General features: G+C 35.0%; 1 protein-coding gene across 4 annotated transcripts in view; it reads left to right on the top strand.

Annotated features, from left to right (window-relative positions):
- The window catches only part of NAALADL2 (N-acetylated alpha-linked acidic dipeptidase like 2), a 1,512,458-nt gene that overhangs the window by 811,903 nt on the left and 672,684 nt on the right, over nucleotides 1-27,871 (top strand). For all 4 annotated transcript variants that reach the window (XM_082393971.1, XM_082393970.1, XM_082393972.1 and 1 more), the window contains one exon: nucleotides 24,534-24,807. In XM_082393971.1, the coding sequence (XP_082250097.1) occupies nucleotides 24,534-24,807 (274 nt within the window). The remainder of the gene's footprint in view (nucleotides 1-24,533; nucleotides 24,808-27,871) is intronic.

The raw sequence follows: 27,871 nt of genomic DNA, 5'->3' as shown, positions 1-27,871 counted from the left end.
TATAAATGCATTCATATGAAAAAAGATGACCAATTATGAATATTGCATATCCTGATTCCCATTCCCTCATTTTTTCACATATACCAGTGTCCTTAATATTAAAACAAAATTGTGTCCACCTAGAGGGGTGGGAGGGAGACGCAAGAGGGAGGAGATATGGGAATATATGTATATATATAGCTGATTCACTTTGTTATACAGCAGAAAGTAACACACCACTGTAAAGCAATTATACTCCAATAAAGATGTTAAAAAAAAAATTAAATTCTGCTGTGGCCGTTTTCTTTAGCACAATTTTTGGTTCCATTAGTTTATAGGAAATAAAATGAATTACCTCAGACTTAATAACCTGAAAGAGAATATTAAAAAAATCTTTAAAGATAAATGCAAATAGTTGCAACAAGTTCATTGCAAAGTAGATAAATTATTTACAATTGCTACCTTTCTAGAGTAAATATTTTAGAAAGGGAGGTCAAAAACCTAAAAAGCCTATTTAAGCCAACTATATAATGTAAAATAAATAGAGTAAGTGCTAGAGTACTGGGGACAGGGCACATAGTGAACTGCAAGGCTCACGCTTTGTCTAAAATAGCCGAGCATTCTCCACTCCAGTAGATTGTTCAGAAGCAAGAATTCCAGACCAGTGATGTCAGATCTTCAATTCAAAAGATGAGACCAGAAAAGAAAGGAGAAAAAAGAAGAATCAGAAATTCTGGATTTTTTAAAACTTCCGATTTTAAATGTTAATAAAATACAAGATATAGGAATATCAATGCTTTAGGTATTTGATACATTGTTATTTTGGATTATGTCTACAATATAATTGAATTCAGAAAAAAAATCAGAACAATTTTTTTCCCTTTTTTTCTCTCTGGTTATACACGTGCTGAGTACAGCCCAACATGGTGTATATAGCCAAAACATACAGAGAGAGGTATTGAACAATATAAAAATAAGGACATTTCAGTTCTTTGAGAGCAATATTGAGGAAAGCCTGGCCAGCAACATTGTGTGCACATTTCCAGTTTGCAGTGCTCACAGAAGCTTTGTTTTTCCAAAAATAACAAGCAGAAGAAGAAACTCTACTTTGCATGATTTTCTTGCTTAGGATTCAAATTAAATGTTTTTGTTTTGTTAATTTCATATAGACTAAAAATTAGTTCAAGTATTCCCAAACAGCATGATTTAATTTGGAAATATGTGCATATATTTTTAAAGACTCTAAAAATAGTCCGCTGGCCATCCATGAAAGTAATACTAAAGGTGGCAATTAACAGAAGTTGCTTGGTTGGTACCTTTTTCTCACAGTTAGCTTAACCCAGTTCAATATAATTATGTAACATTATTATGGCTGTGAAAAGTGCAGTGAGTGATTATAAGAAAAATCAGAGCTCTAGTTTTAACTATACACCACTTTAAACATTGTGTAGCCATAAGCAGCCATGAACTCATATGAAGATATGCTTATGCCCATATTCTAAGAATTAAAACAAGGATTTGGAGTAGTGGGCTCTAAAGAATTAGTTCATTTCCCTTATTTTTTCCTTCTATTATCTTCGGGTCTTTGTCTTCATTGGAGTTTGTTAGGAAATCCAAACCCATTGGCTAATGAGAGAAATTAAATCATAGTTTGTGTATATAGAAGCCATAAAAATGGTGAAGACTAAGGAAAGGGCAGGGGAACATGAATAGGTAATATCCATGTTAATTTAACTGTGTTTAATGAGTAGCCTGATCAAGTTTCTGAAAACTATTATGTATATTTCAGTTCTTTGCTACCTGAATTTTTAGGTTAAAATGAAACATACTTTTTAGTTGTTTCATGTATTATGTACTTCATATATTATGTAAATGGATTCCAAATATTAAATAATATTCATGTACTATGTAAATGTTCCATAGTAGGTAATTAAAAGATATTTATTAAAAGAATATCTATTAAAAATTCATGTGTTATTAAAAAAAATACCAGGACTTCCCTGGTGGCGCAGTGGTTAAGGATCCGCCTGCCAATGCAGGGGACACAGGTTCGAGCCCTGGTCTGGGAAGATCCCACATGCCACGGAGCAACTAAGCCCATGCACCATGACTACTGAGCCTGTGCTCTAGAACCCATGAGCCACAACTACTGAGCCTGCATGCCACAACTACTGAAGCCTGCACACCTAGAGCCTGTGCTCTGCAACAAGAGAAGCCACCGCAGTGAGAAGCCCACCCACCGCAACTAAGAGTAGCCCCCGCTCTCTCCAACTAGAGAAAGCCCATGTGTAGCAACAAAGACCCAATGCAGCCAAAAATAAATTAATTAATTAATTAAAAAAACAAAAACAAAAACCCAAAATGCATATCAGAGCTTCCATAGGATTTTTTCTCCTATACATTTGTTTTCTATTTCAATCATTTTTGTTCTTATTTTTATTACTTCCTTCTTTTAAATTTCATTTGAGTTTATTTTGCTGTTATTTTTCTAATTTCTTGAAATTGAAGCTAAATCATTGACTTTCTATTTTCTTACTTACTTGTTTAAGGCAATACATTTTTCTCTAAGCTCTGCTTTAGCTGCTTCCCCAAAATACTGCTGTGTCATATTTTCATTATCATTCATTTAAAAATATTCCCTATTTGTATTTTAATTTCACCTTTGACTTACTGGTTACTAAGGAGAATTATCTAATTTCCAAGCAACTGGAATTTCTGCTTATATTTTTCTTTTTTGTTTCTAGCCTAACTCCACTGTGTTCAAAACATACAGTTTGTGTGATTTTAGTGTTTTGAAGTTTGTTGAGACTTGCATTATGGCCTACCATATGGGAAATTTTGGTAAATGTTCCATGTGCACTTAGAAAGTTATTGGGTATGGTTTTCTGTGTATGTCAAATTGGTCAATTTTTAAATTATTATTCCAGTCGTATTATTCCAGAAAAGTCAACTTTTTTTTTTCTGCTTATTCTATCAGTTAGTGAGAGAAGTTTATTAAAATTTCCAACTCTGATTGTAAATTTGCATATTTTCTTTGTACTTTCAAATTTTGTTTTGTAAGTTTTAAAGCCTACCTCACTTAACTGGAGATCAAGGAGTTTTGTCTGTTTGGTTTAACCATTTACCTGAAATAAACACAGTGGCTGCCACACAGTAGATACTCAGTGGTCATTTTGCAGGGGGAGGGCCAGGGGGAGAATGAATGTGAGAATAAAAATACGTATCTAGTAGCAAAGTCCAAAAAAATATGCATGGGACAGTTCAAAGTGAGATTTGACCAACTGCCAAAGAAGTTAAGATGTTTTAGCCAGATTTTGCCAGATGGGAGCTTTTACATTTCCTTGTACATAGTAGATATTCAGTGATGAGAGCACTATTCTTTGTTTGTTTGTTTTTTTCCTTCATCTGGGAGCATATTAGCCATCTGCTTTTGCTTCATCAATTGGATTAGCATCACCAATATTCATTCAGTGGTATGAACATACACACACAAAGACATATTTGACCTAGATTCAAGAAATGTCCACCATCTCTAGATTACTAGAAAGAATACAATTCTCTGAAACTTTGCTTACTGCTCTATCCTCCTGACTTGATGATGTCACCTTGCTCTGCCAGTCTTCATTAACTGGCATCTCTATAGTCAGCTATTTGGCGTGGGCCAGGGCAAAGAAACGAATTTCTAGACATCTTTTCTTAAAACTTGGGAATTATTCTAATTCTTTCCTAGGCCCATTTTAATATAATTTCAAATTTTGCATTCAAATATTGTATGAATATAAACCACCTAAAACAATGATTGACACAGAGCAAACACTCAGAAAATGTTAGTAGTGGTGACAGTATAAATGCCGTAACTATTATGAGTATTTATTTTAAAAAGCATTTGAATTGTGAACTCAATTTTGCCAACAGGTAATAGTTTTTTTTTTTTGTTTTTGTTTTTGTTTTTGTTTGTTTTTGTTTTTATTACCAGGAGAGCATTTTCCTGCTGGGATTATTTTCTTGCATTCTTTTGTTAAACGTTTTTGCTCCTCTGTGTTGTCTATTTTTTCCTCCAGTAAATAAACATTAATTACATAATGAAAAAATAAAAACTTTTAAAGGGAGATGATGGTAATTTTTCTGTGAAGAATAAGTAACCAATAATCTGAGATCCTTCTAGACTTAACTTTTCCATTGTGCTCCTTGTCTTAACTGTTAAGGACCTGTAGGGAAGAAAGAAAATATAAAACATTGAATCCAGTGTCTAGAATTCAAATGTGTGGCAGTATATTCAAATATCATGAACTTTCTCAGAAGAAGAGAAAGATGGCAAATAGGGCTTAATATCAATAGTTCCAACCATGAATCAAATTATGTCCATGTATATATTCTGATGCAGGTCTTCTACTAAAGTAGATGCTGTTATTCTTGTTTCAGTACTTGGGACAGATCATTTAGGACAGGAAAAGGGAAAGAAAAGTAACCTTTGTTATACTCCTGGAGGTGCTAGAGACTGTGCTAAGCACTTTACATATGCATTTAATGCTCTCAAAAAAACCTTAACATGTTACTAGTCAACATATTACAATGTGGAAACTGAGGCTCAAAAGATATTGATATGCACAAAGTCATTTGGCTTATATGTGAAAACCAAAATGTAAGCCCTCTTTTACCGAATGCATAATCCAGAGTCTTTCCACTCTCTATACTCCTCCTCCCAAAGCTCCTGTCCCTCTCCACCTGCACCTACTACCCTCTACCAATCTTTTGTTGACAGTTGGTTGTCCAATTATCCAGGATTATTCATGATGTTCAGCAGATGAGGGTCTGGCCCAACTAGGGATAGTGTATGTCAGAAATACATCACCATCAATGCTGCTCATTTCTTCTCTAGCAATAAGCCTCTTTTCTTCTTTCTTCACATATACAATAGAGATGAAGCTTGTAAATGACAGCTTATTCAAATATCTCAACATGCAATACGTTTTTCTTGTCAAAACCCTAATTTTCTATCATTTTAACATTTACTTTTCATTTTTCATTTTTGTTTCCATACTGTTATGACTTTCAATGACCAGATATCTCTACAGATTGATTTCAATGCATTTCATAAAGATGAGTGTTTTAAGAGTTTTTTCTCGTGATTTATGCAACATGTCATATAATGAGTATGATTTAATAGAGAAGATTTCACTCAAGTGCTGAAATGAATGTGTGCATGAAGGAAGGTAGTCTTGATTAACAAGTGACAAGTAACACAAATTCTTACTGATTTTGATTATTGTCCTCATGGAGACATTATCATTCATTGTTTTGACAATAGCTTTAATGTATTTGTAGTGTCACAGAAAGACAATATCTAAAAATTATTTTTTAAATATATTAATTCCCTCCCATTATATAAGGTTACTTCATTGTTTTAGTCAACCTTGCTGTACTACTCAAGATTTAATTTGCTATGTTGGAAAATAAATGAAAATAAGTATGTTAAAATTATATTTTCAATATAGTCTTAACAGTATATTTAGTAAAAAACATTTACTGATTATTTGCTATGGTTCCCATTTACTAAGCACAAGGAACTGTAGTTAGAGTTTTAGGATGTGTTAAAAAGGGTGAGACTCAATACTTGTCCTTAAAAAGTTTATTTTTTAAGTTTAGTAAAATACGTTAATAATTTTGTGTTAACGTCAAGAACAGGGAATCATGCTAGTGTTTCAGGTACTTTAAAAGTTTCTCAGTAAAAATGCTTATTCTGAAGTATGGAGACCAGTCACTTTCGTTATGATCTTATTGAAATGGAATATGCTTCTCCCAATATTTATTCATTGGATCATAGAGTAGTGACTATTTAAATCAAGAGTCCATGTAAGGGGCCCCTCAGGCAGCCACTCCCGTGGACACACGCCCAGGAGCTGCTTCTGCCCCGTGCTCTCTCCCTCTGCCTTTCACTTCACAGCTGCCAAGATCTTGGAAGCTTTGAAGCTCAGCAAAGAAGGGAAATCCATTGAGAACAGTCTGTAAAGTTAAAACAGACTCTCTGAACCCCCAGCATGGATGGAAAACCAGCATCGTTTGCTGTAGAGTAACAGTATATCAATACTGCATATGCTGTGTGGATGAAAGGCTCTTGGTGCTCCAGCCAGGCATCAGGGCCGTGCCTCTGAGGTGGGAGAGCCAACTTCAGGACACTGGTCCACAAGAGACCTCCCAGCTCCACGTAATACCAAACAGCGACAATCTCTCAGAGATCTCCATCTCAACATCAAGACCCAGCTTCACGCAACGACCAGCAGGCTACAGTGCTGGACACCCTATGCCAAACAACTAGCAAGACAGGAACACAGCCCCATCCATTAGCAGAGAGGCTGCCTAAAATCATAATAAGGCCACAGACACCCCAAAATACACCACCAGACGTGGACGTGCCCACCAGAAAGACAAGATCCAGCCTCATCCACCAGAACTCAGGCACTAGTGCCCTCCACCAGGAAGCCTACACAACTCACTGAACCAACCTTACCCACTGGAGACAGATACCAAAAACAACGGGAACTACGAACCTGCAGCCTGTGAATAGGAGACCCCACACACAGTAAGATAAGCAAAATGAGACGACAGAAAAACACACAGCAGATGAAGGAGCAGGGTCAAAACACACCAGACTTAACAAATGAAGAGGAAATAGGTAGTCTACCTGAAAAAGAATTCAGAATAATGATAGTAAGGATGATCCAAAATCTTGGAAATAGAATAGACAAAATGCAAGAAACATTTAATAAGGACATAGAAGAACTAAAGAGGAACCAAGCAACAATGAAAAACACAATAAATGAAATTAAAAATACTCTAGATAGGATCAATAGCAGAATAACTGAGGCAGAAGAAAGGATAAGTGACCTGGAAGATAAAATGGTGGAAATAACTACTGCAGAGCAGGACAAAGAAAAAAGAATGAAAAGAACTGAGGACAGCCTCAGAGACCTCTGGGACAACATTAAACGCACCAACATTCGAATTATAGGGGTCCCAGAAGAAGAAGAGAAAAAGAAAGGGACTGAGAAAATATTTGAAGAGATTCTAGTTGAAAACTTCCCTAATATGGGAAAGGAAATAGTTAATCAAGTCCTGGAAGCACAGAGAGTCCCATACAGGATAAACCCAAGGAGAAACACGCCAAGACACATATTAATCAAACTGTCAAAAATGAAATATAAGGAAAACATATTAAAAGCAGCAAGGGAAAAACAACAAATAACACACAAGGGAATCCCCATAAGGCTAACATCTGATCTTTCAGCAGAAACCCTGCAAGCCAGAAGGGAGTGGCAAGATATACTTAAAGTGATGAAGGAGAAAAACCTGCAACCAAGATTACTCTACCCAGCAAAGATCTCATTCAGATGTGATGGAGAAATTAAAACCTTTACAGACAAGCAAAAGCTGAGAGAGTTCAGCACCACCAAACCAGCTTTACAACAAATGCTAAAGGAACTTCTCTAGGCAAGAAACACAAGAGAAGGAAAACACCTACAATAACAAACCCAAAACAGTTAAGAAAATGGGAATAGGAACATACATATCGATAATTACCTTGGATGTAAATGGATTAAATGCTCCCAACAAAAGACACAGACTGGCTGAATGGATACAAAAACAAGACCCATATATATGCTGTCTGCAAGAGACCCACTTCAGACCTAGAAACACATACAGACTGAAAGTGAGGGGATGGAAAAAGATATTCCATGCAAATGGAAATCAAAAGAAAGCTGGAGTAGCAATTCTCATATCAGACAAAATAGACTTTAAAATAAAGACTATTACAAGAGACAAAGAAGGACACTATATAATGATCAAGGGATCGATCCAAGAGGAAGGTATAACAATTGTAAATATTTATGCACCCAACATAGGAGCACCTCAATACATAAGGCAAATACTAACAGCCATAAAAGGGGAAATTGACAGCAACACAATCATAGTAGGGGATTTTAACACCCCACTTTCACCAATGGACAGATCATCCAAAATGAACATAAATAAGGAAACACAAGCTTTAAATGATACATTAAACAAGATGGACTTAATTGATATTTATAGGACATTCCACCCAAAAACAACAGAATACACATTTTTCTCAAGTGCTCATGGAACATTCTCCAGGATAGATCATATCTTGGGTCACAAATCAAGCCTTGGTAAATTTAAGAAAATTGAAATCGTATCAAGTATCTTTTCCGACCACAATGCTATGAGACTAGATATCAATTACAGGAAAAGATGTGTAAAAAATACAAACACATGGAGGCTACACATTACACTACTTAATAACGAAGTGATCACTGAAGAACTCAAAGGGGAAATCAAAAAATACCTAGAAACAAATGACAATGGAGATACGATGACCCAAAACCTATGGGACGCAGCAAAAGCAGTGCTAAGAGGGAAGTTTATAGCAATACAAGCCTACCTCAAGAAACAAGAAACATCTCGAATAAACAACCTAACCTTGCACCTAAAGCAATTAGAGAAAGAAGAACAAAAAAAACCCCAAAGCTAACAGAAGGAAAGAAATCATAAAGATCAAGTCAGAAATAAATGAAAAAGAAATAAAGGAAACAATAGCAAAAATCAAAGAAACTAAAAGATGGTTCTTTGAGAAGATAAACAAAATTGATAAACCATTAGCCAGACTCATCAAGAGAAAAAGGGAGAAGACTCAAATCAATAGAATTAGAAATGAAAAAGGAGAAGTAACCACTGACACTGCAGAAATACAAAAGATCATGAGAGATTACTACAAGCAACTCTATGCCAATAAAATGGACAACCTGGAAGAAATGGACAGATTCTTAGAAATGCACAAACTGCCGAGACTGAACCAGGAAGAAATAGAAAATATGAACAGACCAATCACAAGCACTGAAATTGAAACTGTGATTAAAAACCTTCCAACAAACAAAAGCCCAGGACCAGATGGCTTCACAGGTGAATTCTATCAAATATTTAGAGAAGAGCTAACACCTATCCTTCTCAAACTCTTCCAAAATATAGCAGAGGGAGGAACACTCCCAAACTCATTCTACAAGGCCACCATCACCCTGATACCAAAACCAGACAAAGATGTCACAAAGAAAGAAAACTACAGGCCAATATCACTGATGAACATAGATGCAAAAATCCTCAACAAAATACTAGCAAACAGACTCCAACAGCACATTAAAAGGATCATACACCATGATCAAGTGGGGTTTATCCCAGGAATGCAAGGATTCTTCAATATACGCAAATCAATCAATGTGATACACCATATTAACAAATTGAAGGAGAAAAACCATATGATCATCTCAATAGATGCAGAAAAAGCTTTCCACAAAATTCAACACCCATTTATGATAAAAGCCCTGCAGAAAGTAGGCATAGAGGGAACTTTCCTCAACATAATAAAGGCCATATATGACAAACCCACAGCCAACATTGTCCTCAATGGTGAAAAACTGAAACCATTTCCACTAAGATCAGGAACAAGACAAGGTTGCCCACTCTCACCACTATTATTCAACATAGTTTTGGAAGTGTTAGCCACAGCAATCAGAGAAGAAAAAGAAATAAAAGGAATCCAAATCGGAAAAGAAGAAGTAAAGCTGTCAGTGTTTGCAGATGACATGATACTATACATAGAGAATCCTAAAACTGCCACTAGAAAACTCCTAGAGCTAATCAATGAATTTGGTAAAGTAGCAGGATACAAAATTAATGCACAGAAATCTCTTGCATTTCTATACACTAATGCTGAAAAATCTGAAAGTGAAATTAAGAAAACACTCCCGTTTACCATTGCAACAAAAAGAATAAAATATCTAGGAATAAACCTACCTAAGGAGACAAAAGACCTGTATGCAGAAAATTATAAGACACTGATGAAAGAAATTAAAGATGATACAAATAGATGGAGAGATATACCATGTTCCTGGATTGGAAGAATCAACATTGTGAAAATGACTCTACTACCCAAAGCAATCTACAGATTCAATGCAATCCCTATCAAACTACCACTGGCATTTTTCACAGAACTAGAAGAAAAAATTTCACAATTTGTATGGAAACACAAAAGCCCCGAATAGCCAAAGCAATCTTGAGAACGAAAAATGGAGCTGAGGGAATCAGGCTCCCTTACTTCAAACTATATTACAAAGCTACAGTAATCAAGACAGTTTGGTACTGGCACAAAAACAGAAATATAGATCAGTGGAACAGGATAGAAAGCCCAGAGATAAACCCACACACATATGATCACCTTATCTTTGATAAAGGAGGCAAGCATATACAGTGGAGAAAAGACAGCCTCTTCAATAAGTGGTGCTGGGAAAATTGGACAGGTACATGTAAAAGTATGAAATTAGAACATTCCCTGACACCATGCACAAAAATAAACTCCAAATGGATTAAAGACCTAAGTGTAAGGGCAGACACTATCAAACTCTTAGAGGAAAACATAGGCAGAACACTCTATGACATACATCACAGCAAGATTCTTTTTGACCCAGCTCCCAGAGAAATGGAAATAAGAACACAAATAAACAAATGGGACCTAATGAAACTTAAAAGCTTTTGCACAGCAAAGGAAACCATAAACAAGACCAAAAGACAACCATCAGAATGGGAGAAAATATTTGCAAATGAAGCAACTGACAAAGGATTAATCTCCAAGATTTACAAGCAGCTCATGCAGCTCAATAACAAAAAAACAAACAACCCAATCCAAAAATGGGCAGAAGACCTAAATAGACATTTCTCCAAAGAAGATATACAGAGTGCCAACGGACACATGAAAGAATGCTCAACATCATTAATCATTAGAGAAATGCAAATCAAAACTACAATGAGATATCATCTCACACTGGTCAGTATGGCCATCATCAAAAAATCTAGAAACAATAAATGCTGGAGAGGGTGTGGAGGAAAGGAAACACTCTTGCACTGTTGGTGGGAACGTAAATTGATACAGCCACTATGGAGAACAGTATGGAGGTTCCTTAAAAAACTAAAAATAGAACTACCATACGACTCAGCAATCCCACTACTGGGCATATACCCTGAGAAAACCATAGTTCAAAAAGAGTCATGTACCAAAATGTTCATTGCAGCTCTATTTACAATAGCCAGGACATGGAAGCAACCTAAATGTCCATCGACAGATGAATGGATAAAGAAGATGTGGCACATATATACAATGGAATATTACTCAGCCATAAAAAGAAATGAAATGGAGGTATTTGTAGTGAGGTGGATGGAGTTAGAGTCTGTCATACGGAGTGAAGTAAGTCAGAAAGAGAAAAACAAATACAGTATGCTAACACATATATACGGAATCTAAGGGGAAAAAAAAAAAAAAAGGCCATGAAGAACCTAGTGGCAAGATGGGAATAAAGACACAGACCTACTAGAGAATGGACTTGAGGATATGGGGAGGGGGAGGGGTGAGATGTGACAGGGTGAGAGAGTGTCATGGACATATATACACTACCAAATGTAAAATAGATAGCTAGTGGGAAGCAGCCGCATAGCACAGGGAGATCAGCTCGGTGCTTTGTGACCACCTAGAGGGGTGGGATGGGGAGGGTGGGAGGGAGGGAGATGCAAGAGGGAAGAGATATGGGAACATATTATATATGTATAACTGATTCACTTTGTTATAAAGCAGAAGCTAACACACCATTGTAAGGCAATTATACTTCAATAAAGATGTTTAAAAAAAAAAAAACATTATGCTAAGTCAAAAAAAAAAAAAAAAAAGAATCCATGTAAGTTTTGGTACCTTCCAGGTTTATGTCATTGCATTAGAGAACCAAGCAGATGACACTGAAGACTTATAATGTCTTACTGATTGGATTAACTTGTCCATTTTGTGAATCAACTTTTAGATTTAGCTTAGATAATTTAGGTGCTTAGTCGGAAAGTGACCTTTGACAACTATTTTCCCTAAAAGACAAAGAAAGAGTCTCTAAAGCCAGGCGCTATTAACAGTAAGTATAACATTCTTGTGCTGGGCTGGTGCATTCTATAAAAGCTTATTAGCCTCCATTTTTTTTTTTTTTTCACATTTCTTCTTTCTAAAATGTATTTTTAAATGCTTCATCATTAGATACTACTGTATTTTTTTTCTTACAATCCAAATATGCACACATTATTAACCAGGGATGGAATTATCTCCTGTACAAATGTGTGCAAAGGATGAAAGATGTAGAGATATACCACTAGACTTTTATTTTTTCTAATTCAGGTAGTAACAGATGTACTGGCAGTTTATTTTATTTCATTTCTGTGTGTCCTGGGTTTTAGTCTTTTATTTTACTGTTTGTGTAATATCAAGTTAAAAGAAATATCAAATTAATGAATTGAGTATTAATTACCAGCTTTATGCCAGGGATTTAGCTAGTGATCACCAAGCCCATCTGTGTGCCTTCCATAACGTGCAAAGCAGACAGCTATGTACCATGTTCTCCTTGATCACAAGGAGAAGGAGACAGGAAGATCTCTTTCAGCTAATCTACTTCTGTGCTAGTTTTTTAAAAAAATGGAGTATATAAGAAGCAGTTTTTTCTTTCTTGTTCAGATGGTTCTCAAACGCTGAAATTTAGACTACTGTGTTCTTAAAATACTTTGATTTCTCTAAGTCTTATTTTCTCATGAGCATAAAGATCTCTTTCTTCCAACCTCATACCATCTAACTTTTAATTATTTTACCCAAATACTATGCTTTATAAACCTCAACATTTTTATTGCTTTTGGAAAGCATCAGGGTTTGGAAGACTATCTGCTCCTTCTAAATAGCAGTGTAGTATAGTGGAAATCTAAAATACAATGTAGTGTAGGAGAAATCTGACCTCCTTAAAATCTGGGACATTTTACATCTTGGTTACATTGCCTGACCCTCAAATTTCTTACCTGTAAAACAGTAACAGTAGTTACATGAGGGTCTTTTTGTGAAATAATTATGTACAATGTTTTCAGTCTCTAGAGTAGACATTAAATACATGATTTACTGTTAATATGGTCTTTTAAAAGGCAAAAAGTAGTTGAGCAAGTAATCATGTTTTATTTGGCATGGTGTTAGTGGGTGGCTGGGAGGAAAAGTGAAACAATGTTCCTTTACCCTCCTAACCACTTAATTTCTTGCTATCATGTGTGATACAGTTTTACCATGCATTTTAGTCTTAATATTTCTAAAGCAAAATTGAGATAAAACGTCAGTTCATGCTGTAATCTTGAAATTTACTAGGTACCTATAGTGCATGATTCACAGAATTTACTACATTGAATACCAAGTCAAATAACAACCTTAAAGAAACTTTTGACTTATTAATATGTGAGAAATATCAAACGGGTACAATATGAGTATGTGTGTATGTTATTTTATATGCACATAAGAAAATCTCGGTGGACATTAGTAAATGCGCTGTTTGTTTTCTGTGTAATGTGAGTGTGTTTCTTTAGATGTTTTCTTTCCCCGTTCATTTATAGTAGAATCTTGGCACTCACCCTTGCACTAGGAATACTACATGCATCGCTTCCTCCAATTCGAACACCAGGGTTACTCTGTGGCTCATCCAGTAGCAGGTGTGAAACATTGATATAAACAGAATTTTGTCAAAAAGCCAAAATCCTCCCATTTCCAGTCTCTACCAGCCAGTGAAACACTAATACCAAACTTACTTCCAAATTCAAGTCTCAGGCATCACAGTTCATTATGCTTCCTGCCAAAACTACTGGCCCATGGAAACTCCTAAAAATTAAGGCAGAGCGAAATTTTTGTCAAATATCGTGTGATTTTAGGTGACACACTCCTAGTTTTGCAGCTTTTTCTGAAATGAGTAAATTGAAATTGTATTGCAGTTAATTACTGAATAACATTTCTCTTTGAATATAGCAAACTGCCTAATTATAACAGAACTGTTCACCGTATATCTCAAAATATTGTGGGGAAAAAAGTTCAGAAAACTGTAGATTCTCAATAAAATTTCTGCATTTTAACATTCTAAGGGATTTGGAATAATTAATGGATAGAATCATTTGACCAAACCATTTGTATCAATAAAACTGATTTATGTAAAACAATTTAGATTTAAAGGTTACATAATTTCAGAACATAGAATTCATATAGCTTCTTTAAAACTTTTTTGGAAGGGTGGTTCAGGGGGCAAGACTCGTATAAACAATTTGATAAATTTAAAATACAGTTTTAAAGGCAGTAAAATTAAAAATTGATCTTAGGAAGATTAAGCTTGAACAGGCATTTATTACCTTAATTATTTGGAATGTTAGGCAATATTTATTAGGAAATGTTTTCTCTATCATTTTTTAAAGACCAGTACTTTTATAACCATGTGTATACCAAAGCTTTGTTAACATCTTTCAGGATGCATTTTTGTGATATTGATAGAGTGGTATTCAGATTACTGTAATACATGTTCCCTTAAATCCAGTCAACCATCATAGTGTACAAGATTTGAATAAGATAATCTCTATAAGGTACAGATAATGTGTAAAATGATATATCAATAAATTTTGAACAAATATTTACAATGTAAGTCTGTGGAAGATGCAAGAATTTGGGTCATAATTCTTAGCTGCTTATCCAGGTTTTTCCCTATTAGATGCTGTGGGAATAGTAATCAGTACTTACAAAGACATCATGTCTAATACATGTAGGGAGTTAGGTGCTCAAGTTAGTGCATTTTTGGTTTTGGTATTATTTTTAGGTAGGTACCGTACAAAACATGTAGAGGCTGTATACATTATCATATACCTCCTTTAAAACACTGGTATCCTGAGCTGACAGGATAGTAAGAGAAGTTTGCAAGGGAATCAAAACGTAGGATAGAGTACTGTGGCAAGTGATGAAACCAGAAACCCAGCACTTTGAGGATTAATAGCAAGTGACACAGGGAGCAATGAAAGAGCTATGATTCAAAGAAGAACTAATAAAATTAGTATAGCATTAAAGATTTTGAATCAGCAGTTCACAGTTCTCCCATAATAAGAACATCAAGGTCAGACAATTTTTAGTTTAAGAATAATATCTATTCAGAAAGAGAAAAACAAATACTGTATGTTAACACATATATATGGAATCTAAAAAAAAAAAAAAAAAAAGGTTCTGAAGAACCTAGAGGCAGGACAGGAATAAAGATGCAGATGTAGAGAATGGACTTGAGGACACAGGGAGGGGGAAGGGTAAGCTGGGATGAAGTGAGAGAGTGGCATGGACTTATATACACTACCAAATGTAAAACAGATAGCTAGTGGGAAGCAGCTGCATAGCACAGGGATATCAGCTCAGTGTTGTGACCACCTAGAGGGGTGGGATAGGGAGGGTGGGAGGGAGATGCAAGAGGGAAGAGATATGGGGATATATGTATATGTATAGCTGATTCACTTTGTTATACAGCAGAAACTAACACAACATTGTAAAGCAATTATACTCCAATAAAGATGTTAAAAAAAAGAATAATATCTATTTTTCAAAAATTATAATTATATTCAAGTTCTCCCAAAAAACAGATCGAGGGACTAAATACTCTCTACCTCATTTTATGAGGTTTGTGTAACTTCAAATTAAAATCATGCATGAAAGTTGCATACCAGCTTTACTTATAAAAATAGACATGATAATTGTGAATAAAATGTTTTCAAAATAAATCACATAATAGCTACAAATCATAATGCATTCTACTAAGTAGAGTTAATTTTTGGAATGCAAGTTTGAGTTAATGCTAAAAAATTTCAATTAAGGTAATCCACCCTATTAAGAAAAGGATAATATTATTGTCTTAATAAATGCATCAGAATTTCTGATAAAATTCAATACCTAATTATAAAACAGCTCCTATCAAAATGAGAGGAACATATTTAATCTAATATTTAGAAATAACTATCACAACTTATTAAATATTTTATTAAATATCTTCTGGAGTTTTAAGCCTGCTTAGTAATCAAAAAATTACAATCTATAAATGACTAGAAAGGTAGTAATAAAGCTTCATTATTTGCTTATCATATTTTTAATGAAGAAAACTAAGAAAAAGATAAAAATATTATAATTAGAGTCTAGCAGGATTATTTGATAGACCAATGGAATAGTATTCCTCTACACCATCAATAAGCAGAAACTATTTTAATTTTAAAACATTTTTATGTTAACACTAACTGGGTATTTGATAATATTAAGGGCTTATTGTTATTTTATTATAAGGATGATATTTCTCCTGATATTGATCTTGTCTCAGTGTAATTCTAATCATAATCTTGATATGGAAATTGATACACTCATTTTAATATTAGTATGGAAGAGAAAAAGAAAAACATAAGATGTTCTTGAGGAAGAACAAGTAGGAGGACTTGCCCTTCTGAATACGGAGGCATATTTTAAGGTAATAATAATTAAAATAGAATATTTCTATGAAGATGGATCAAAAGGACTAATGGAATTGACTAAGGAGCTGAGTCAGACTCACAGACATGTACAAATTTGTATATGACTGTCACTGCACATGAGTGAAGAATATGACAAAGGGGACTAGGATGATTATTCATATGGAAAAAAGTAATATTTCATGCATTCCTACCCCATACCACACACACACACACACACACACACACACACAAATATCCCAAGTAAACATTGAAATGTGAAAAACTTAATTCTTTAAAACTTTTATGAGAATGACTTCATTACCTCAGGTTTGAGAGGAATTTCTTTTTTTTTAAATTAATTAATTAATTTATGGCTGTGTTGGGTCTTTGTTGCTGTGCGTGGGCTTCTCATTGTGGTGGCTTCTCTTTGTTGTGAAGCACAGGCTCTAGGCACATGGGCTTCCGTAGCTGTAGCACATGGGCTCAGTAGTTGTGGCTCGTGGGCTCTAGAGCACAGGCTCAGTAGTTATGGTGCATGGACTTAGTTGCTCCGTGGCATGTGGGATCTTCCTGGACCAGGGCTCGAACCTGTGTCCCCTGCATTGGCAGGCAGATTCTTAACCACTGTGCCACCAGGGAAATCCCTGAGAGGAATTTCTTAAGCACATCAGGAAAATGTGCAAACCATTACACTGTATTTAAAAAAACATGTACACAAAGTCTCTCTGGAGCAAATGACACCATGCTGTGGCCAGCTTATGGCACTGTACATTCTATTAAAAACAAACAAGAAACCAAAAACCTTTAAAAAATGTACATTAAGATTATAAACTTTTATAATACCATAAAACAAGACATTGAAAATGAAAGAGAAGCCAAAAACTGGGAGAAGATAAGTACCCTATACCTGACCTAAAAATATTATCAGGAATACACAAAAGCTTCCATAAATGTGGGCAAAAGACACAGATGGTCATTGCATAGAAAGGGAATATGGGTGGCTAAATAATACATGAAAAAATCTTCATTAGTAATCATGGAAATGCAAATTAAAATCATAGTTGGATACAATTTTACATTTATTGGATAGCAAAAGTTAGATACTCTAAAAATAGGACCTCTTAAGTAATGCTGGTAGTACAACAAGCTTTGGAAAACTACTTAGCATACCCTGTAACCCCAGTGACAGTATTTCTGAGTTACATAATGATATACAATTTTACACCCACTACCCTTGGTAAAAATATAAGATAAAATAAAATAATAAAGACAATACCAGGTATTGGTGAGGAATGGAAGAATAAGTTTCATGCAGACCTGGCAGCAGTGTATTCAGAACTTTTAAAAAAGCATTTTGGCATTTTTGATTAAAGTTATACAAGCACATAACCTATGGACCAGTAAGTCCTTCCCTAGAGAAGTTCTTGCATGTATCTATTAGGAAACATAGACAAGAATGATCAATGCAGCATTATTTGTAATAATGAAAAACAAAACAACTTTAAAATACTTGTCTCAGGAAACTGATAATAAACCTGGAGGAATCTCAGAAATTTAATACTGAGTGAAAATCAAATCACAAAAGAATATACGTATATTTACAATAATCATCATATTGTAAGTTGCTAAGAGAGTAGATCTTTTTTTTTGTTTTTTAAGTTAATTAATTAATTTTTGGCTGTGTTGGGTCTTTGTTTCTGTGCGAGGGCTTTCTCTAGTTGTGGCAAGCGGGGGCCACTCTTCATCGCGGTGCGTGGGCCTCTCACTATCGCGGCCTCTCTTGTTGCGGAGCACAGGCTCCAGACGTGCAGGCTCAGTAATTGTGGCTCACGGGCCTAGTTGCTCCGCGGCATGTGGAATCTTCGCAGACCAGGGCTCGAACCCATGTCCCCAGCATTGGCAGGCAGATTCTCAACCACTGTGCCACCAGGGAAGCCCAGAGAGTAGATCTTAAATGTTCTCACCACAAAAAATAAATGATAGCTATGTGATGTGCTGAAGGTGTTAGCTAATGCTATGGTGGTAATCATTTTGTAATATATAAGTGTATCAAATCATCATGTTGTACACTTTAAACTTACGTAATGTCATATGTCAATATATGTAAAAAAAGAATATATAGAAGATACCAATTATATAAAGGTATAAACTCAAAGCCTAAGGAATGAACTGTTAAGGACTTATAGATACATACATATTAAATCTATAAAAAGAAGACAAAGGAAGCCACAAAAAGAGAAAAAAGATTGGTGATTACCCTGGGGGCCAGGGTAACTGATGAAATAAAGACTATCTAGAGGACTTCAGTAATATTAGAGATGTTATACTTCATAGGCTGGGTCATTCTTTCATTATTCTTCATAAGTTATATATGTTATATATTATATATTCAATCTTTTCATAACACTGAAAAATGAAATTATAACACAAAAAGTATATATCCTTTAAATTGAAAGTGAAATAGAGAATACAAATATCCTTTACTCAGTAATTTTAGCTTAATAGTGAATAATATTTAGAAATTCTCCAGCATTGAGACAAATTACTAATTCTTCAGTTGAGTCCCTAAAGTAGTATTTTATTTACCTTTCAAGGCCATATTGTATAACATAAACATCTTGAAACGTTTTTTTGTGTTGCTTACACTGTAAAGCACTTTGAACCTGAGACTAGCAAAAGAAATGGCAGAGTAAACATCTTGCCTACTAATTGGTAGACTTATGGTCATCAATTGACTGGGTAGAGGAGCAAAAAAAAAAAAAAAAAAAAAAGTCTAAAGTAGTATTAAAATTTCTCTTCTCTTTTTCTGTTAATGTTGACTGTACATAGTCAAATTTGCATGAATAAAAAGTGTGTATTCTGCAACTCCACTTTATACATATTACAAAAGGACATTATTGATTATTAATTTCCAAATGGCTTTTTCATCAAACTGAGTTAAGTTTCAATTCAATTAGTTTACTTGCCCTGTCCAAAATACTGCAGAAAGAACTGCAGTTAGGAACAAAGAAAGAGAGTTGCAGAGGCAGAGATCAGATACAGCAGTGAAAGAACAGGGAAGAGAGCAAGATGAGGGAGTAGGAAATACTAGCCTGTATTCAGCCCTCCTCCCCCCTAACCAAAAAAAAAAAAAAAAAAATTAGATACCCAGGCACTAAAATAGGTCTGGGAGGGCTATGGCAACACTGTGGATCAAAAAAAAAAAAAAGGAGAAAGGATTGTGGGGGAGATCAGTTTAGCTGGGACACCCAAAGATGGCTAGGAACCAAGAAGGGTGGAGGCTATTGGTATCAACCATGCAGAGGATGCCACCATGGTCCCCAGTGGTTGGCTCTGTGGAGGATCCTAACAATCTTGTCACTCAGGACTGTAACACCCCGACAGCCACAAACTCCCCACAGCTTTCATGGTGGGAGGCCCCAAAACGTTCTGGCATGGACTTCAGCAACCTGATGCTTAGAGGATACCGCAGCTTTCACCACTGAGGTAACCAAAAGCCATCACTGCTGCAGACTCCCAGGAGAGGGAGGTGCTGCTGTCCCTCTCCACACCCAAAGGAATTGCTGTTGCAGAGTCCCCAGAACCTGGGCTGCCAACCACCCCCCCAACCATGCACATTCCCCAGAACTCAGAGCCATGGCTACTCTGCTATACCTGCACTTTAGACCTGGATATAGCTGCCATTCCATGTGTTCTTGTGACTTAGGCAATAGAGTCACTGCCACTGTAGGCTGACCAGTATCCTGGATCCTGGGAGCTGCTATCACTCTACAAGCACCTGTACTCCAGACCCTGGCTTTGTGATTGCTCTATGTGTGTCCATTCATCAGACACCCATGTCACCCTCACTGTAATAGCCCTGCAAGCCAACCAGGCACCAAGAGGGATCCCTTCAGCCAAAACATCCTACATGGGAGAAAAAGAGACAGGGAGTCCCCAGCAGCCTTTGCTACCAAACAGCCCTCACTGCTACTGTGTACAGCCACAACCTTGGCCACTGAGGACCCCTACAATCTTATATCAGACAAAATAGACTTACTTCAAAAACTGTAAAGACACAAAGAACGTCATTATGTAATTACAAAGGGATTGATTCATTAAGAGTATATAACAATTGTAAATATATAGGTACTGAGCACTGACACCTATATTAAGCAAACATTAACAGATCTGAACAATATAATAATAGTTGGGGACTCCAATACCCAACTTTAAACAATGGATATATCATCCAGACAGAAAATCAGTAAAGAAATATTGAATATGAACTACACTTTAGACCAAATGAACCTAACAGACATATACAAGATATTCTACCCAACAGCAACAGAATACACCTTCTTTTCAAGCACACATAGAACATCTCCAGGATGGATCATAATTTAGGTCACAAAACAAGACTTAGCAAATTTAAGAAGTATGAAATTGTATCAAATATCTTTTCTGACCACAGTGGTATAAAACTAGAGCTCAGTAATAGGAAGAAAGCTGGAAAATTTTTAAACATGGAAATTAAACAACATACTCCTGAGTAACCAGTGTGTCATGGAAGAAATCAAAAGGGAAATAAAAATACATCTTGAGAAAAAATGGAACAGAACATATGAATACTTATGGGATGCAGCAAAGGCAGTTTTAAAAAGAAGTTTATAGAGATAAATACTTTAAGAAAAAAGAAAGATCTCAAATGTGCAATCTAACTTTACGCCTGAAGAAAGTAGAAAGAGAACAAACTAAGCCCAAAGTTAGCAGAAAGATGGGAATAACAAAGATCAGGAAATAACAGAAATCAATGAAATAGAGACCAGAAAAACAATGGAAAAGATCAATGAAACTGAGCTATATTTTTGAAAAGATAAACAACATCAACAAACGTTTAGCTAGACTAAGAAAAAAGAAGACTCAAATAAAATCTGAGATAAAGGAGGAGACATTACAACTGCCACCACAGAAATACAAAGGAACTTAAGAGACTACTTACTATGAACAAATATCAGCCAACAAATTGGAAGCCTAGAATAAAGGATAAAATCCTTCGGAATAAATTTAACCAAGGAGGTGAAAGACCTGTACACTGAAAACTTTAAGACTGATGAAAAAAATTAAGACACAAATCAATGGAAAGATATCTTATATTCTTGTTTGAAGAATTAATATTGTTAAAATGTCCACACTACCCAAAGCAATCTGCAGATTCAATGTAATCCCTATCAAAATTCCAGTGGCATTTCTAAAATTTATGTGGAACCACAAAAGACATTGAATAGCCAATGTAATCTTGAGAAAAAAGAACAAAGCTGGACACATCACACTTGTTGATTTCAAACTATATTACAAAGCTATAGTGATCAAAAGATTATTTTGTCATCCAAACACATCAATGATCTGTTTGATCAAAAATGATCAATGAAACAAATTAATCATAGAAAATCAGTCAATGGAACAGAATAGAGAGCCCAGAAATAAACCCAATATATATGGTCAATTAATTTTTGGCCAAGGAGGCAAGAACACAATGGGGAAAGAATAGTGTCTTTAATAAATCGTATCAGGAAAACCGAATATACACATGCAAAAGAAACCCCTATCTTACACCATCATAAATATTAATTTGAAATGGATTAAGGACTTAAATGTAAGACCCGAAACTGCAATACTCCTAAAAAAGAATACTTCTTGACATTGGTCTTGGCAATTTTTTGTTTTTGTCTTTTGGATAAGAGAACAAGCACAGGCACAAAGCAAAAATATACACGTTGGACTACAACAAACTAAAAACCTTATGCACAGCAAAGGAAATGATTAACAAAATAAAAAGGCAACCTATGGAATAGGAGAAAATACCCAACATATAGCTAATAAGGGGATAATATCTAAAACATATAAGAAACTCACAATTTGATAGCAAAAAAAAAAGAAACCAATCCAGTTAAAAACTGGGCAAAGGACCTTAATATTTCTCCAAAGAAGATATACAGATAACCAATAGATACATTAAAGATTCTCAACATCATCAGGGAATACAAAGCAAAACCACAATGAAATATCACCTCACACCTGTTAGGAGGTCTGCCAAAAAGACTAGATAACAAATGCTGGTGAGGGTGTGAAGAAAAGGTGAAATTGTACACTGTTGGTGGGAATGTAAACTGGTAGAGCCATTATGGAAAATAGTATAGAGGTTCCTCAAAAAATTAAATCTAGAACTACCACAATTCAGCTGTACTACTTCTTTGTATATATCCAAAGTAAATGAAATCAGTATCTAAAAGAGATATCTGCACTTCCATGTTTATTGCAGCATTATTCACAATAGCCAAAGTAGGAAAACAACCTAAGTGTTCGTGGACAGATGAATGGATAAAGAAAAGTGGTGTGTATATACAATGGAATATTATTTGGCCTTAAAAAAGATCATGCCATTTGCGACAATGTAGATGAATTCAGAGAACACTGTGATAAGTGCGATAAGCCAGACCAAGAAAGCCAGAGACTGCATCATATCACTTATATGTTGAATCTTAAAAGAAATAAATCAAACTATTGGAAACAGGGTAGAATCATAGTTGTCAGGGACTGGGAGTTGAGGGAAATGGGGAGATGTTGGTCAAGGAATTGGAAGCCTTCAGTTATAAGATGAATAAGTTCTGAGAATCTAACGTATAGCATGGTGACTATAGTTAACAATACTGTATTGTATTCTTGAATTTTGCCAAGAGAGTAGATCTTAAGTGCTCTCAACATACACACACACACACAACTAAGTAACAAAGGTGAGTTGATGGATGTGTTAATTTGATTGTGATAATCACTTCACAACATACATGTATATCAAATCATCATGTTATACACTTTAAATATATACAATTTCATTTGTCAATTATACTTCAAAAAGCCTCCCCACCAAAATAAGAAAAAAAAAATACAAGGCTGACCAGTATTATTCTGAATAAAAAGTAGAATTCTTCCCATAAGTTTTCCCATAAAATTTACATGACACTGATCATTGGTCAAATTAGATATTTTTTTAAAAAAGAATAGAAATAACCTTAAAAAGATAGAAAACAACTGGTAAATTGTCATCGTACCTTCCTGTATACACCAACTTTTAAGCTATGTCAACAGACCTTTTTTCTCCAGTAATGCTTTCCTATACCATCTTATGTATTTTTTTTCCATTGTGGCTGTTTCTTATTCTTTTTTCAAATATGTTTCATTTGAGGGTTCTTGAATAAACAGGGTCCTAAAATAAGTATGTGTGACAAAAATAATTTGATGGGCAAAAATGACAACTATAGTAAAATATCCACTTAGGTATTAGTTTGGACAGCAATACAATGCTTATAGGAAGATAAATTTTTGCCAAAAAAAGAGCTGGTTCCTTTGCATTCTAGCCCAAAACAAAGCAAAACTTTATTAGATTTTTATTTTTTAATTTCCCATATCTCATGCTTTTCTAGGTTCTATGCATGTTTTAAACAGAGCTTGTCTGGTTTCTAGGATGTCCTAAGCAAAAATAGTGTCATTATGGGTTATGGAACAAGTATAGGAATAAATATATAGACTAGACAGCAAGCACACACAAAAGTTAACTTCATATTAGTTTGACAATCTGTGGTTGGTTTTACCACAATATACTGATTTTATTGCCTATCATTGTGTTCATAGCATCATGTAATTTGGCATGTAATTTGTATCAGAAGAGTTCCCTCTGAATCATTTTTTAAATGCCAATAACTGTGTATTAATCACACAGCTTTATATGTAATCATATTAACTATAGTGCAGAAGTGTCTCAATCAACATGACTCCTAGTTTTGGAGCCGATTTTTAAATAGATTATGTTGTTGTCAATAGAAGGATCAGAAGTAAGAAAAGAGCTAGTTGGTATTAATTATTCTCTTCTCTGTAGTCCCATGGTCCTTGATTAGTTCTTAATTTGAGTTTAATTCATTCTGCTTTGATTTTGTATAATTTCTGTAAAGCTCATCACCTCTACCAAATTGTGAATTTCTTGTGTAGTGTCCTGTCTCATGCATCTTTCACATCCCACATCTATTAATAATGGTTCGTATACTGAACAACCATAACTTGAAAGAACAAAGATTTCCTTTTTTTTTTTTAGAATATGCCTTTTAAATTTCTTTCAGAAATTTGGTACAACTGTACAAAAGTGAAAATGACATAGAAATTTCAAAGAAGATTAAAACCCAGTGGACTTCTTTGGGCCTGGAAGACGTACAGTTTGTAAATTACTCTGTGCTGCTGAACCTGCCAGGCACTTCTCCCAGCTCAGTGACTCTGAGCAGCAGTGGCCAGTGCTTTCATCCTAATGGCCAGCCTTGCAGCGAAGAAGCCAGACAACACAGCAGCCAAGATCTGCTCTACTCATATGCAGCCTATTCTGCCAGCGGAACTCTCAAGGTAATATGACCATTTGTCTCTGTCATTTACAGTGAAATGAAATTAGAAAACAACAGCTTTCATCTAAATTGAACTAACTGGCAAGAAGCAACCTACCAAAATAACCATTAAATGTGCTCAGTGTGGAGATGCCAGGAAAGGGGAAGGAAGATTTGAATTGCCTGCCCCTTTTCTTGTCATATTTTGAAAGTGAAAACATGTTAGAAGAATTTAATTTAAACGTGTTGAGTGTGTGACCGAGTCGTTCACATTTTGCTTAATCCTCACACTGTGAGTTCATTTCGTTCTTTGGTTCTGAAGAGGCAAATGTTAATAGATCAATGTGGACAGAAAGAATAGAAACGGAGGCAGTTGTGTTTTGAAATTGTGTATGCGCACAAGAAATGAAGTGGAAAATTGATGTGATTATTCACACATTTAAGATTTGACATACAGTGTGTCTGCTTTCTGATGGAAAATATAAACAAGGGACCAGGTGTGAATTATTGCTTTAGTCTTTCTGGGTTAGCTGGTTTTTTGACGTGGTGGTTTTTTGGCATTGTGGTTAAGTGCACAGCTTCTAGAGCCACGTGGACTAGTTTCAAATCTCAGCTCCCCAATTACCACTGTTAATTAAGCATATAAGGCTGAGTTCTCTCATCTCTGTAATGGGGATAATGATAGTTCCAGCTTCATAAGCTTGTTATGAGTATTAAATTAATTAATATATGTAAATCTTGGAGGATAGAGCTTAGCCTATGGTAAGGACAAGAGAGCAGTCAGATACCATAGCATTTAATTGGTCACTAGTTTCCTTTATATAGGCAACTTTGCCATCTCCATGGAAAAGTCTCATTTGAATAAACACATTCAGTTTTTTTATAAAACTACTGATTTCTTCTATAGATTTTATATGAATGAAATGCTGTTTCTGATTGTTGATTATTGGCACAGATTTTTAAGAATCCAACTTATTATTAACTCTGATTAAGATGATTAATTTAAATCACTTAAAGTTACGTTGCAGAAATACCTGCTTGTTCCCAATTTTTAAAAATTTTTTTTCGGGTGCGGCATGAGGAGAAGCAGCTAACCAGTGCTTTGGCATTGTTCTTGTTCCGTGTTGTAACATTCTCTGATATTTAGCAGAACCGCATATAACCAGCACCACCTTGAAAGTCTTTTTATTAATTAAAAGTTAACATAATATTAAATGTCTGTAATATTTTTGGTGTAAGACTCAAGATTTGACTTGGTGAATATACACTATGTCTGATAGGCAATAATAGAAAAGTACCTGCATACTAATAGAAATAGAGGGAGACTGCCAGCATTCTTTCTTTGGTTCAGAAACTTTGGTCTCAAGTCGAGATTCTAAAGTTACCCCACGTATTTTAGCCTCCCAACCCTGCATAAGCCCCACACATTTCCAGGCTCCTCTTTATCCTGGTTGATTCAAGTACAGCACAGTCATCTCCTTCCTTAAACAAAAGCATGTCCAACACACAGAACAACAACAAAACCCCAGAAGCTTGAGTGGATCCTTGGAATCACCCCCATCTATTTTCTTCCCAATTTCCTCTGGCAAACATTCATTATTCCTCGACTGAGGTGATATGGAAAAGCCGTGGAACTATAGCTTGTGTCTCAATTGCCTCAGTGTGTACCTGTTTAATAATCGCCTGGGCACATTGGATTTTTTTTTTTATATTCCTATGTAACCATATCTCTGAGGGATTTTCACGCATTTATCTTATCCGTTATAAGTGTTTAAATTTTCTCTTTGTTTCATATAAAAGAAAACCAAGGTCTGCTATAGAATCATGGAAGTAGTTAAGTGTCTGCCAAGTCATAAGTCATGGAACTCTAGTATTATCTTGGTAGGAATGTAAATTGGTGCAGCCACTATGGAAAACAGTATGGAGGTTCCTCAAAAAACTAAAAACAGAACTACCACATGACCGAGCAATTCCACTTCTGGGTATATATTTGAAGAAAACAAAAACACTAACTCAAAAAAATACACCCACCCCAATGTTCATAGCAGTGTAATTTTTTACACACAGGTGCCCACACACAATGGAATATTACTCAGCCATAAAAAATGAAATTTTGCCATTTGAAACAACATGGATGGACCTGGAGGGTATTATGCTTAGTGAAATGTCAGACAGAGAAAGGCAAATACTCTATTTTATCACTTATGTGTGGAATCTAAAAAATAAAGTGAATGAATATAATAAAATACAAAGAGACTCACAGATATAGACAACAAACTAGTGGTTACCAGTGAGGAGAGGGAAGGCAAAGGGCAAGATAGGAGATAAAGGAATACAAATTACTATATATAAAGTAAATAAGCTACAAAGATATATTGTACAGCACAGGGAATATAGCCAATATTTTATAATAACTGTAAATGGAGTATAATCTATAAAAATATTGAATCACTATGTTGCATACCTGAAACCGATATATTATAAATCAACTGTACTTGAATTTAAAAAATACCATTTTTAATAAAGAAGTGCTGAAAAAGATTTTAAATAATATAGCTATTAAAAGGGAGAAATAAAGTTAGCTATAGATGTAGAAGTGTATTCCATGTTTGAAATATTAGACCTAGATAGAAGGGAATAATGTTAAAGGAACTAAAATGCAATTATGGATAAAACAAACACTTTGTATTTGAAGAACATAATTTAAGAAATTAACCGTGCAAATTAGATGACGACATTGGCAATAAGTATTTTTAGAATTATGTTAATAATTCAAATCTATTACACTAAGTACATAATAATTTAAATATTTATATAAATAAAGGACATAATGTGATATTGACTTTTTAAACTTTTACTATATTAGGATTATAATTTTCAAAAGCAAAGCAATTTCTTGGTGACTATTTTATATGCATATAGAATACTTGCATATATTTTATATACATGTTTTAGATAGGTGTATTACTGAAACTCACATATTCTAATTAATAGGACACTGGTGAATTTTCTGTGTCTCTTCAGACTATTTCCCAATTCAAATCAAGCTTGAGAGGTTGCTGCTGATGATTCAGGCATACCTACTT

The sequence above is a fragment of the Balaenoptera borealis genome, assembly GCF_965194805.1.
Source record: "Balaenoptera borealis genome assembly, chromosome: 5".
NCBI lineage: Eukaryota > Metazoa > Chordata > Mammalia > Artiodactyla > Balaenopteridae > Balaenoptera > Balaenoptera borealis.
Note: the sequence above shows the minus strand (reverse complement) of the source record. Positions and strands in the feature narration are given on the sequence as shown.